A 14,246-nucleotide genomic window follows, 5' to 3' on the forward strand; every position below is an offset into this window, starting at 1 on the left:
TCTACATTCTTAAATTACGGTAAATAATTTTTCCCGAATGTATATTACAAGTTTATTTCACCAGAAGCTGGGAGAAGGAATGAAGGGATAACTTAAAAATGACAAACCCTCCTTTTAAATAATTTGACGAGACATTCTCTACAGCTTTCATATAAATAAGAGAATAAATTAATGCCAAAAACAAGACTGACAAGATACAATAAAGTACAAAAATATACACAGCAGTTCATATGTTGTCTGAAACCTGAACGACAGCGAAGGTTGAAAAGCTCTGACGCCGTGAAACTGAAACCAGTGTTGGACAGGCTGGTTAAAAGTGCAAAATGAAAAAGGAGGCGTTTCGTGGAGGCCTGGTCGCACCAGAAAAGGACCCGGCAAAAACTGCCAACGGGAAGGAAAACACTAGCCAGCCCAAACGAGCGGAGGATGATTATGGGATGTCAATGTTGACAGCAATGTGGAGACGTTCACAGGACTCCAACTGTAGTTCCACATCAGCAGTACCAAATTCTTCAAGGACACTTTCAGGGAAACCATTGAATAAAAAATTAACAATTTTTTGTTAATTTTCATGGGAAGGTTTTCCCATCTATGATTAATAAACCCTTGGTGCTTCAACTCATCAAAAAATTACAACAATAATAATGACATAATTATTCTCATCACCACCACCATCGTCGTCATCATCTTCTTCAGTATTATTATAATTGTAACTGTTATTGATAATAATGTAATAAGACAACTAATAATGATAAAAATAGTTAGATGTGGTGCTTCAACTCATAAAAAAATAATTAACAACAACAATATCATTATCACTCTCAGCATCACCACCATCACAGTCATCATCATCACCATCATGGTCATTATTATAATTATAGTTAGACCAATGATAATAATAATAATGATAAATTGAAAATAATAAATTGATGATCCTGCAATTGAGTAATTTAAAACAAACAAATGAGCTAAATGAGGTCAAATGTGCTGGCCTGGGAACCTTGGATGTTTACTTTTAGGGAAAGTTTTCAAGTGTTAAAGAGTCAAACTCAATTTGAAGAGTTAAAAAGGGTGCAGCTGACGGGGAGCGAGCAGTGATGTTGACGGTGCGTGGCAGCAGCAGTGTTACTAAGTAGGTTTCACAGTATCACGGAGGCGCAGTTTTGTGACCAAGATTAATTTATATATATGTATATATACATATATATATTGAACATATCTGGAGCTTAAACACAGTGGACCTTTCTGCTGCTTTCTGAAATGAAATAAAACTAAAACAACAGCATCCATCCGTCGTTGACATACAGACCTACATGTGTAAAGTTTAGGATATTCATTAAATGATGGTTTCCCCTGCCAAGCTGCGCTTAAACGTGAAGCAAATCATGTTATTTGCTTCACCACACCCCAGTGGAGTGACCGTGTTCAGCTGGTGTGACTGGGCTTTTTGCAGCGACGGACAGAATATACCAACACAAATCTGAAACAGAAATGTCACAACTACACTTTTTTTGTACATACGCAACATTATTTAGTCTGTACAACAGAACAGATCATTCATTTATGAAACCTCATCCCCCCTCCCCCGTAGCATATTGTTAATGGCCGGGCTTTTAAATGCGAGCGGCCGTTTGCGGGGGAAAGGTCATGACGTGGGCTCGAAAATCCTGCCGTTCACAAAGAAAAGACAACATTTATAAGAAATACAATCCAGCTGGCCTTCGTCCATCTGTCCGTCTGTCCACCTGTCACCCACCGCTTCTTGTTCATCAGTGTGTGCAAGTTATTACATCCCGCAAAGAACTTGTTTTAGAGGAATGTGTATGTTCTTTTAATGTGCATGTAGGAGAGATAGAGGGTAAATGGTGTGTGTGTGTGTGTGCGTGCGTGTATGTGGATTGACAAACATCACTGTCTTAAGGCCTTCCTTTTTTTCTCTTCTTCTGAGACGTGTCTGGTGTGGGTTGGGCCGAGGCGGACGGAGAAAAGACTTGAAGGGGTTGGGTGGGTGGGACAGGTGGGAATGGAGCGAAGTGGGGGGATTGGGGGTCGGGGGGGGGGGGGGTTCCTCTTTCTTTCCTTCAGACGCTCGTGGTGATGGCAGGCGGTGAGCGGCCTGCTGTGGGACAGTCTTGAGAGGGCCGCCGAGGTTAATAGTTATTATGGATGATCCCTGGTGGCAGAGACAAGTCAAGCTGTCAAAAATGTGAGGAGGACACAAACCCACCGAAAGACCCCGGGGGACGGAGGAGGGAGGGGAGAGGGGCGGGAGGCAGGGTGACAAAGCTACATCTGCTACTTGTCGTAAAATACTTATATAAGTGACATAGCCATTACCATTATACAGTAGAAAATTTATAGGCAAAAAGTAGATTTTTAGTTTTAATCCTAACTAAAGGGCAAGGTGAGCAGCTCTCCGTTCTTGTTAGTGACCCGATAACTGCGTTTCGTCTAGTCATGCACAGCTACCGCTCCTTAAGGTTGTTCCTGTGTCCTGTTGCTGGCGGCCATCTTTGTTTTGTCTTTGCCGGGGGGGCATTTAGAGTCATTGGGCGGGGGTTGGTTGGGCTTGCTGCTGGGGGCATGCTTGGCAGGGGAACTAGGTGCAGCAGGGGTGCCGGGGGGGTGGGACGCTTGGATGTTCTTCTCGTCTGAAAAAAGCTGTTTAATTACGTCAAAGAAGTTACTCAACGGGCTGCCTAAACAGACGGAAAGAAAAGAAAAACAAAGAGAGAGAGAGAGAGAACAAACAACACATGAGCAATGGGGTTAACATGAAGAGGTGTGATAGAGGTGATGGAGTGATGAGAGGAAGAGCGGAGCCGGGGGAAAAAGAGACTCTTCGGCCCGCGGGACTCTCGGGAGGCACGAGCAGGTGCTGGCGTGAGACGGCTGTCGGTTTCAGAGTCTCTCTTTCCCCTGCGGGGGCGGGAGCTGATGGGAGCGCTGGAAGACACGTGTTGGGACATCAGACGGGACTGGGTTCAACCTAAACATTCCCACATCCAACCTGAATGACGGATGGATGACTGGAATGAGGCGGAATGAACCTTTTAATTTTAATTTATTTTACTTATTTGTTTTATTTTTCAACTGTCGATATGGTATCAACGAGAGAGACTGTTTATTTTGACTGTTTATTATTGCAGCGTCACTTTGCATCTCAAACACAGAACAACCAGTGATGAACTGCAGTGCCGTCATGGCAATGCTACGGAAAGGATACCCACCAGCTGGGATTCCATGAGGATGCATGCGTGCTGATGTATCACCAAAGGTGTGAGACAGGTCTCAGTCTCCTATAATTTATTCATAAAGTTATATGAATAAATATGTGACAATATAGCAACGGAGTAATTAAAACTTTTCCGTTGTGTTTTTTTTTCTTTGAAATCTTGGGGAATACATTGTTTTTGTTTCTATTCATCTGCATTTTCTATTCGAAATAAATAACTCAATAGATATATAGATAGATAGTAACAAAGATCTTTAAAAAAACCAATGCCAATGTCTGTTGAAACAGATTCCACAATGTGGGCATGATAATCAATATCATCCTGTTGATACTGATTCCTATTTATTGATTTTGTCTTTTTTTATTTTTTTTATTTCGGTACGTTTCAGCCACTGTGGCACAAGATGGAATTATTATTATCATTATTATTATTAAATAAACTACATGCATATCTTAATATTCCCCTTTAGTCCTACTCAACCAACTGGATGGGCCAGTTGAATTGCCTTTGCTTGAATTTAAAGGACATCCCCATGTCTGATTAATTCTTTGGATTAGCTCGCTGACACATCCCGCAGGGTAAGAATTAAAATTGAAGAACTTGAATTACTTATTTGTTAGAATTTTGAAAGCTGAAGCGCTTTTAGATGTAGGGTCAAATTGCGGCTAGGAAGCCTCGGTCAGGTCTGTTCAACCTCTCCACTGCTCAATGCAGGAGGATCACTTTGGCCTTTCAGAGTTTGCGTGTCTTTGTTTGAGTCCTCCAGAGCTCCAGTCAACTCCCAGTCATATCAGCATCCATCACAACAACATCAATCTGTTAAGACAAGGCTTTTCTTTTTATCTGGTTAAGTGTGTTTAATGCTTTAAAACAGTCATGAGCAAATAAAAAAAAACATGCAGCATAACAGTATGGTGCACATATAAATATACATCCACCTATTGTTGAAGGTGATCTTACTGATGTTGCTTCTGCACAGTGTTGCTGTGTGTTGTGTTTTTTAAAAATGTAATTTCATTGTTTTAAGCTGAAAGAAAAAAAGCTTGCTGGTCCAACTTACCATTATCCCCCTTTGGGGACACAGAGACATATTTGCTGTGCTCAAGTTTGAATATGGAAAGTCGGTGCGGAAGGGGGTTATAACCCGGTATCAGGCAACACCATGCAAAGGGTTACAGAGGTCAGTTGAGTGACAAACACATACACACACACACACAGACACACACTCACACAATGAACATCCGGCTCTTTGATTCATTTCAAATTTCAGTTCAAACTGGAAAATAACCACACACCACCTTTGGCTTCACCCATTTTGTCCAGCTTAAGAACACTGCTCTAGATGACTTGTGTTTTGGTCTGTCTGTTTATAAAGCTCTTATTGCTTAGTACTAAGCAGACAATGTCAGCGTTGATGGTCGATTTGCCTGTCGTTGTCACAGGGCAGCCTGCATACACTTGCCGGGACCTTCCCGAATCTGGATTGGATCCATCTCTACCAGAGTGCAGCCTGCTGAGTCACTCTTTTAATGTTCATTCGGGGATTAATTTGTACTCATGGTGTGACAACTTATTAATTCCAGAAGTGGTTCCTTAAGTCTTCTTGATTTGTAGTTTGGGCCTAGAATGGCTTTGGGGCTTTTATTTTTCAGTATTTTGTTTAAATCTGTGCTTCGGTAAATGCAAACGGTTTATATTTGTGCTATAAATAACACATCACACACATTCTCACATGCACACAGGTTAGTATAAACAGGGTGCGCTGGTGGCAGGGGGCCTCCGGGATGTGGCCGATGTGAGTAAGAAGCCGGGGGTGAGGGCATTTGAAAGGGGTCTCCCGGCTGGCTCTGGGTCTTACCATGTTTGGAGGATTTACTTGGTAAAGTAGCCGAGTGCAGAGAGCCATCTGAGAGCAGAGGACAGTGTCAAGAGAGCCGGAGACTCAGGGAGTCCCAGCTGGCTGCAGACATCAGCGGCTCCCTCACCACATCGGCTAATGCTGGAGGCACCGAGTGTTCGGGTCAGAGTTCCCTCTCGCTCGTCCCTGCTGTTCTTTTTTTTAAAAGATTTTTTTTATTTATGCTGGTGTAGTTCTAAATACAGCCTGGATAGATTTGCCACTACATGAAGCCAACACAGACTGTGTTTTTGGAAACCCAATCATATTTAAGTTCTTGTCGTAGGCTTCCATTCATACAGGCCCGTTGATTAATAATGAGAAAGTAATAAATGCTCACTGACATAACTTTGTTGGTTAAGGTTAATCAAAGTATCACAATAGGCTAAATGTAAGAATATAAAACCCCTACTTGTCCAAAATTGTTACCAAAATACTACCCACTGTGGGACGTTGTATTCTATTCTATTTTTAAAAAGTATGCCTCTAACAATGCGTTTATTTGACACTTGTTAACTTATCATGTAAGTTGACTAATAACATGTTTACACATATATATATTTTGTGAGAATCTGATTATTAACATTTATGAATATTTTACCATGCACTTCGTACCAGTTTTATTACTTTTCTTATTTGACGGCTAACAATGAACTAATTGAGCCACTGTGTGATCTAACAATACTTGAATAAGGTATAAGCTCTTATATTCCTGATTTGTGCAGCATGAAGATGAATTATGGTATGTATGATCCTATTTAGTTGTTTATACTACAGTAAATTATGATTCTTTGGTTTACTCAATAGAACTTGGGGTTGATTGATGGCTGTTCTTATTGACATTTGCCCTAAAGGTGACTTTCAATTCCTTTCTTCATAGGATTTCAGTAATCATAAAAATAAAACATTAACAATTTATTTATTTTTTTGTCATTGGTTCACAACCAGCCCTGTCATCAAAGCTGTGCAACAAACATTAGATCGGTTTATCAAAGCAATGGATTCATATTCGGGTAAGAACGCAGAAGGGGAAACTCTGAGGCGAAACAGTCGCTGTAATGCTAATCTCTTCCAATCTGCACAGCCTCCATCTCTTCTGTCAAACACACAGGGGAAGCCTGCAGCTTCACACGTTTGCAGGACCACCACTTTTATCAAGACCCACTCATGAAAAAAAAGAGATCATAGTCACAGGTAATGTGTGTGTTTGCTCGCTGCGTTAAGCGTTTTTTTTTTTTTTTTTTTCCGAGCATGCAATGGGTTTCAGTGCATTGTATGGCAGGTAGCTCACCCAGAACCATCAGCACGCACAGTTTGGCGCAGATCACACCCCTGCTGGATCATTTTTCCAAACAAATATGCGTGTGAAAGGCTCTGGGTAGGCGCTTCAGCATGCGCATCATTCAGTGGCATCAGAGAGAAGCTGCGGATGACGTGAAGCGGGGGAGGCATGGAGAGGCAGGCCAGAGGACGAGTAACGCACACAGTCAGAAGATACGCTTAGATGTGGGTTATTGGCACATCTGCATGGTGGGGGTGACTGAGGTTTTTCATACACTTCCTGATAAAAGTTCCCATCTGTGGCAGTGACTGTCTTCATGATAGTTTGGGTTTTTGGGTATCAAATAAGCAGCATCTACTAATGTCACAAAAAACAAAAAAACTTACATTTAAACCCATTCCATATTTCACTTTGTGCTTTCTTTTAAACTGCAGAGTATTAAAAGCATAGAAATTATTTTTGAGCTTGGAGCAATTTGTCTATTAGTCTATTTGATCTGCTGCTTTTCCAAACAAAGAGGGAATAAAAAAAGGGATTTATAATTCCAGTTGCGTTACCCTTGAGCGTTGGGCTCAAAATAGATTTATCATTGGGTGATTTCAAGTAAACATTTACTGTCTAGAATCCAAGCGGTTGTTCCATAAAGAAATAACTAAATCAAATGTAACAGATAAATAAATAAATATGCCTATGATCGTATTTTTTTCCTGTTACAAGGATTGACTTTTTAATTCCTCTATCTTCAGCCGAAGGGAATATTCAAATCTTTGTACTTTTTAAGACCTTAAAACACTTTATAGCCTTAACTTTGACATCTTATAGTTTTATTTGTATTTCTTATTCTCCCACCTTCCTACTATTATTTATTATTATGTTTTACTTGAAACTCTGGCACAACAATTTCCTTCGGGATAGATAAAGTTGCTCTTATTCTTATTCTTATTCTTATTCTTATTCTTATTCTTATTCTTATTCTTATTCTTATTCTTAATCAAGGAGTATTTGAATTAAGGAAAAGGATGCACTGTATGCATGTATCCATAGCAAATATTCAAGTCAGTAGCCGATCGAGATTATTTTAGAAATACTAAACTACTTGATTTTAAAACATATAATCAGATAAACATTCTCTATGATAAATGAGATATTCACGATATTTTATTTTACGTGATTTTTTAAGTGATACTAAAATACGCCTGATGGATCGTTCAGAAATCTGCAAATAAATCTATATGTAAAGTACTTCACTGCTTATTTCTCACCCCAAAAACCAACGTCTTGAAATACTTCAAGTATGGTACAAAAGATTCTCTCAGCTGCATACTGAAGAGGACAGCCTGTAATAACACTGCCTCACCACCAGAGGGGAATATTATCAAGTCAATAACCACAGATACGACAGGAGGAATATTACGGTGTATAATACAATACACACTGACAAACAAAACTACAGACAAAGTCACTCTTTTTGTTTCTTCCATATTTCAAAAATCCATCCGTCTCTAGGCAGCCCAGTACAAACCGTCAGAGAGGACTCCAAAGAATTGCGGGATTGATTGCGACTGGGTGTGAATAGGGGTTTCCATGGCGACATGTGTGGCATCACCAATGTATGCAACTTACAACCTTAACGCTTCAACCGCGTGCCAGTAAACCCTCTCTGTCTGGAGTGTTTTGGTGACTATGTTATACCGCTGTCTGCAAAAAATAGATTACACTGCGATGCGCGGTTGCTGCTGTGCGTGGTTCATGTGTGAGGAAGCATCTGTGTGTGTTGTGTGTTAGCCGTGGTATGTGGCAGGTGCATGCACGTGGAGATGCCATGTGCTGAAAGCGGTGCGCCAGGCCGAGCCATGGGCCGAGCTGATGTGGGGCCGAAGGGCCGGGCGGGGAGGTGTAGCTGTGCCGTGAGGAATGCTGGGATGCTCGGGGGGACGTGTGAGGAGGTTGTCGTGGTTTAGAGGCGTGGTCCAGGGCATGTGGGGAGGGGGGTTGAACTTACCAGAGATCTGGGGCTGGATGCCGGGCTGGTCATTGGTGCTGAGCAGCTGGGCCTGGATGGTCTCCACCACACGCTTGAAACGACGGCTGGGACCTGACAGGGAAACAAGGCGGACGTTCTTTAGGGCTATCAAGCATTTCCTTCACTTGACAAACAGAAAAAGTTAAAAACAAATTAGATGTTTTTATTTAATTCAATTGATTCCGATGGTGCAAACACAAATAAAGCATAAAAAAATAAAAAAAAAAAAACACCTAAGGTTGCATCTCACTAAAAGTCAGTAAAAGGGGCTAGATCTTCACCTCATTAAACCTAGGCAACCTTAGATTTCTACCATGTTCATGCCTGCCTGTCGTAATTCCATTCAGTAATTATTTATACAGCTAAGTCTGCAACAGGCAGTGAACTTGTGTGAATGGAATGAACAGGCAGCCCAAAGCGGGTGTTTTCGCAGACAAAGAAAAAAGAAATCCATCATTCATTATCTATACCACTTCCCCTGCACTTAGTATCCTATCCCATCTGTCACTGGGTGAGGGATGGGCTTCACCATGTTCCCATCGCCAGCCAATCACAAGGTCACATATAGAGACATGCAAACATTCACACATCTTGGCATTTTAGAGTTTTTTGAATTAATTGTGGTAACAAAGCATTTCAAATATGCAAGTCTTAGAGCTTCTTGGGGTGAATCTTTCTATCTTCGTCCCACAGTTTTCATGATTTTAATTACCGACTCCTGTTCAATTCACTCTAGAATAGAAATTGTTTTTATTTGTCACAATCAGTTACACATACAACACAACATCGCCAAAGTTCAACCACTGCGTTTTACCCATCATTGATGTACCATGAACAGAGAGTAGCTACTGAGCAGCATCAGGGGTTTGGTGTCTTGCTCAACAACACTCGGAGGAGCCTGGAATCAAACCAGGAATGTTTGGCGCAAAAGACGACCGCTCTAACCCCCTGCACTATATCTGCAACTGTCTTCTGACCTGTTTTGATCCTATGCCTTTTGATCCCGCCGTGTTTTACCTGAGAGCAACGTGAAGGTAACAGAATAGATTCCATTCTCCTTGGTAGCGCTGGTGCTCTCTGTGTACGTGATGTCCACCTGGAACTTCACAGGCTTCTGGAATACGGTGGGCCCAGCGGTGGACTTGTACTCGGCCCGGAAACTTGTCTGCGAGATGACGCTGTGGCTCAGGCTGGGGATCTGAGAGGGAGACGCTGAGTCAGCGGCTGCGCGGAACAACAACTTGCTCACCAGTGGAGGTTGTGGAATGACGAAGGTGAGGGAGATGAAGGCATTATGCTCTTTGTGTTTGACTCTTTCGATGTTGTAGTGGGATACCGTTGTCGGACATCTCTCAGCCAAGTATTTACCCAGGCTGTCCAATATGCTATGTTAACTCGGCTAGTTAATACTGATTAACTAAGTAAGTTAATCAGTAATTTAACTGGAGATGATTTGTAAGTAACAGGGGAATGGAATGGTGATGAGGCAGTGTACTGGCTTATCATTTCCAGATTCTGAATCCTTTCATGACTACTAAGCTTGCAGCTCAGTTTTGTAAACACAAATACCTCTGTATAATATAAGTTTATAATGATTTAAAACAAAATAAATATAGCTCTTCCTCATTTTATGACTGACTGTTACAAGTAAGGTGTACAGCATCAAATAATTTCCTTGGGGAGTTAGGACCACATTATTACAAATGAGTAATTCTTTTACTTTACATAACCTGAGCACAAACCTTTATTTTTTTTCCAATCTGCATTTCATAAATGGAAAACCTGAAGCTTTTTGTTCGGTAATTTTATTCTGCAATCAATATAGTATGCTTGATAGGCTCTGCTGTAGTGTAATGAGCTTAAAAATATCGCTTTTGAAAGGACATTAATAAGGCCAAATAGTTTGATTTCGCTCAAAATAAGAGCCCTGCCCCTTTGTCCCGAGGGATGACAGATTCGGAGAGCTGGGCAAAATTATTCTAGTGTGAAAAAACCCAGAGAACATAAAATATCTAAGAAAAAAAAGCTAGAGGGATTTCAAGATTTGAGCAGCAGATACAAATGTCGTCCCATGGAACAAGCAGGTATCGACAAAATTGAACGGAACTGGTCACAAAATTGTTCCCTGAGAGACCCGAGAGGGACCACCGTCAAAAGAAAACCAAAGCTGCCCTAAGACCACTGAAAAATAAGATTTGAATGCTGTTACCCCGACCGCCAATCTCTGGAAGACGGAAAAGACGCAACTCACAGAGAGAAAGGCGTGTACGATGTCAGCCTTTATGGAGCTGAGGGGTTTGTCTCTTATCACGATAAAGATCTGCTCCTCCTTCTCCAGGTTGATGAAGTTGCCAAACCACGACTTCTTGGCCAGCCTGGAGAAAAACAGCAGGCCGAGGTCACGACTCCACTCGTGGAAAACACAATATACATCTGAGACAAATGCTGACAGACGCAAATGACGACAGTCAAGGAGCCATTTGTGGTCCCAAAACCGACACAAATAAAACTAATAGAATTACCACATATTCAATGTGGAATTCAGATGGTCAGCAGGAGCCATCAACAACCGACCAAATATAACTTAAATAATTACTACCCAGATATTGGGATGAACACTCTTTAATGTGAATGGCCACCTCTTGCGCTGAATCAGCATGAAAATTTGGTTTAACACTTTCTGTCTATTTGTGCAAAGATGACAAAAGAGGCTATAACTTTTGCTGCTTGTACCAGCTGTGTTTCACCTCAGGGTGATAGACATTGATATTTGTAACTTGAAAAAAAATCATACAATTATATATACACGCATTGTATTTAAGCTAGATTTAAACAATGTGAAACACAGTGTCGGTGTGTAAATGCATGCGATATAATGAATACATAATTTGCTAAAAAGTTGAGTTATATGAACATTTTCAGTGCATATATAGGACATTTGGAATGGGTATTTAAATCAATAAACCGAAGTTGAAAATTCAAGTGCTCGTGTCGGTGTTATTATGGGGTGTCACTCACTCTGGAGATGAATCTGGGGTGAGACTGGACATGTCCTCTTGTGTTGGGACTGCGGATGCAAGGTGACAAGAGATCAGTTAAAGTCCAGGGAGAGATCTGGCTAGCCATCCATACTCACTCACTGGATATACCACGGTTGCGTTATTATCTCTTTTTTCCTTGTTTTTTTGAATGAGATTATTTTAAGCTCTTTTCAAGGTGCTGTGAAAGCAGCGATGAACATGAAAACATGAAAAAAAACAGAAGAAAATAGGTCATTTTATTTTTCTTGCTTTAATGAGATCATTATCTTGCATATAACATGACCAGAAGCTACTGTTCTTCAAAATAAGGATGCAAGGTAATTAATTTAAACTAAATACAGTTATTAAGAGTGGAGATTTTGTTTGGATTTGCTCACGGACAGGAATGCAGTTTGACGCATGAACACAATTTGTGGTGAATCCATTATCATACAGATAAGAACTGGGGCCCGTTTTAATCAGCGACTGCATCGACCAGTACGCCGCTGCAGGTCATCCTGGATCATCAGCAAGCGTGTCTGATTTTTCGATTCATGTATGTGCGGGGAGAAAATGGGCTGAGTGAAGATGATTAATCTGCTCTTAGCCAATCACGTAGTGGCGTTCATTGATCTGAGACAGATGCATGCCTCTGGTAAGTGCGAGAGATCTCCTTGCTAAATGTTGTCAGTTGTAACTGGAAATTGAGAACGAAATGATGAAAACATGATGCTATTATCGAGCATGTTTATATTGGAGTGACAAAATTGGGGTGACAATCCAATAATAATAACAACAAAAACAACAACAACAACAACAATAATAATAATGATAATACAATTTCTGATTTTTTTTATCTTAAGAATTAAAATTGAATTTTTTACCTGAGAAGTTGTTATGTTATCATTGCTTGTTTAGAATATACTGTTAAGAATGGTGTGTTAGAGAAAAACAAGAAGGGGGCCAGAAAATATCATCCCAGTCTTGCCACCCTTGATCTAATACTTTGATATGCAAAGAAATTGCTTAATGGCCAAGTAATTTATAGTAGTTGTTGCCCTACTGAGAAAATGGTCTCAATAAATGTAATGAGTGAGTCCTCCCTTTCACTGCTGCTACTATTTCTACTACTCTACCTTGCATTTTCCTGCGGTGGAAACGCGGTGAGCCCAGGAAGCTGTTCTTGATGGAGTTTAGGCGCGTCCTCCAGGGCATGCCCCCAATGGAGGGGCTGGGTGGTGGCGTAGGGCTGGGTGTGCCAGCTGGGCTGTCCTTTGGCGTGTGCACCGGGGTGCCTTTGGGGGTAGGGAGGGGGCTCCCTCTGGGAGAGGGGTGAGGGGTCACCTGCGCGATGGGGACAGATTTTCCATTGTGGTCAGGGTGAAGGTGGTGGCGCCGGAGGGGTGACATAGGTGGCAAGGGGGAGAGGGGGATGGAGAGCTTTGGGGGTACAGTGAGGGGTGGGTGGCGCCTCACCCGGGGACTGTTTGGAATGCAGGGGGCCAGTGGCTGGCTCGGGGTGGAGGGCTCAGACTTGGGGGTAGATGGACTCTGTGCCGTGTTGGGGAGCGGGTTGGACCTGGTGGTCTGCAGAGGCTTCTCGGACACTTTTGGCTTGGCGGGGAGGGTTTGTGTGCGGGGGTGCATGAGGGGAGACCCCATCTTTGGCTGGTAGGAGTTGGGTGTCCGAGGCCCCACCCCATTAAGGCGAACCTCAGTGGAATGGGTGGGACTGCAGTTTGGTGACTGACACAGATCTGGGGACTGGGGTGGGATGAAGAACCGCCGGTTGGGCTGTGATTGGTCATGCATCGTTTGACATGACGGCAGCCAATAGGAGCAAGGCGGCCATAGCGAACACCACAGCCCAGCGAAGGTTCATTCCCAAAAAATGAAAGTCAGCAGGAGGAAAAAAAATAGGAGTGTGGAAGATGGGTGGAGAGGTGGAGCAGGCAGAAAGTGGTGAGAGTGCAAGAAAGAAAGAAAAACAGAACATGCGATTAGCAAAGTGATTGGCCAATCAAGAGGCAGCAGTGGAGCATTCGTGACAATAGGGATGCACCGACATCAAACCTGGTGAGCTCACACTTTTAATTTTTCACACTGTTTATATTCCCAACATTCCTAGTTGGAATATCAGTTTCAATAAATGTCCTTCAATCCTGTTATCATTTAATACAGAATAACCTCAGAATATGACTTTGACTCTTTGTTTGTTGTCCTCGAATACGGTGGTTTTTGTGATATTAATAGAAAAATAAAACGGTAGGCTCATTTAGCGGACAGAAACCCTGAGGACTCATTAATGCCTCCTTTATGTATGAGAAAGGAAGAGCGTACCACCTCCCTGTGTCCTTTAGAATAGTGTGGATATTAAGCACTATGTGGACTTGAGGACAGATCAGACAACAAAGAACATGGAGACAGAGGATCTGATCATCGCCATGTATCAGCCAACAAAAGAGGCAAGACAGGCATTGGGGTTGAATAGTTTGATGTATGAGGTAGTTGGACCATAAAATTCTAACGTTATGTGATTTCTGCTCTAACTGGGCCAGCGTGCCCGTATTTACAGGCTGCAAGAAATCGTGAACAAATACAATGATTTAGCAAAGACTTCACGCATGTTAGAATCTATGTAAATTAGTCTTTAGAGGAAAGTGCAAATTTTAGTTTCACTGAAGAAAAATTGCTTTGGACTAAGTAAAGAAGGACTGTTTCCAATCTGTCTTTATGTGAGCTAACCCCCGAAGAAATGTTGTAAGCATTGTAAGGGACTCGAACTGAT

The 14,246-nt window shown here is 41.8% G+C and overlaps 1 protein-coding gene across 7 annotated transcripts in view; it reads right to left on the minus strand.

Annotated features, from left to right (window-relative positions):
- Positions 1-2,036: 2,036 nt before the first annotated feature.
- Positions 2,037-14,246, minus strand: part of LOC147235651 (serine/threonine-protein kinase BRSK2-like) — a 117,354-nt gene continuing 105,144 nt past the window's right edge. For 4 of the 7 annotated variants that reach the window (XM_086143790.1, XM_086143788.1, XM_086143789.1 and 1 more), the window contains 6 exons: positions 12,595-13,252; positions 11,457-11,505; positions 10,690-10,813; positions 9,456-9,636; positions 8,418-8,510; positions 2,344-2,699 (listed from right to left, as the gene is read on the minus strand). In XM_086143790.1, coding sequence (XP_085999916.1) covers positions 2,476-2,699; positions 8,418-8,510; positions 9,456-9,636; positions 10,690-10,813; positions 11,457-11,505; positions 12,595-13,252 — 1,329 coding nt within the window. In that variant the 3' untranslated portion in view covers positions 2,344-2,475. Of the gene's footprint in view, positions 2,174-2,343; positions 2,700-8,417; positions 8,511-9,455; positions 9,637-10,689; positions 10,814-11,456; positions 11,506-12,594; positions 13,253-14,246 lie in introns of those variants that run through there. The other 3 variants (XM_086143793.1, XM_086143792.1, XM_086143791.1) reach the window with 2 other exon arrangements.

Source organism: Fistularia commersonii, chromosome 3 (genome assembly GCF_037954325.1).
Source record: "Fistularia commersonii isolate RoL2024-O1a breed Wild chromosome 3, RoL_Fcom_v1.0, whole genome shotgun sequence".
Lineage (NCBI taxonomy): Eukaryota > Metazoa > Chordata > Actinopteri > Syngnathiformes > Fistulariidae > Fistularia > Fistularia commersonii.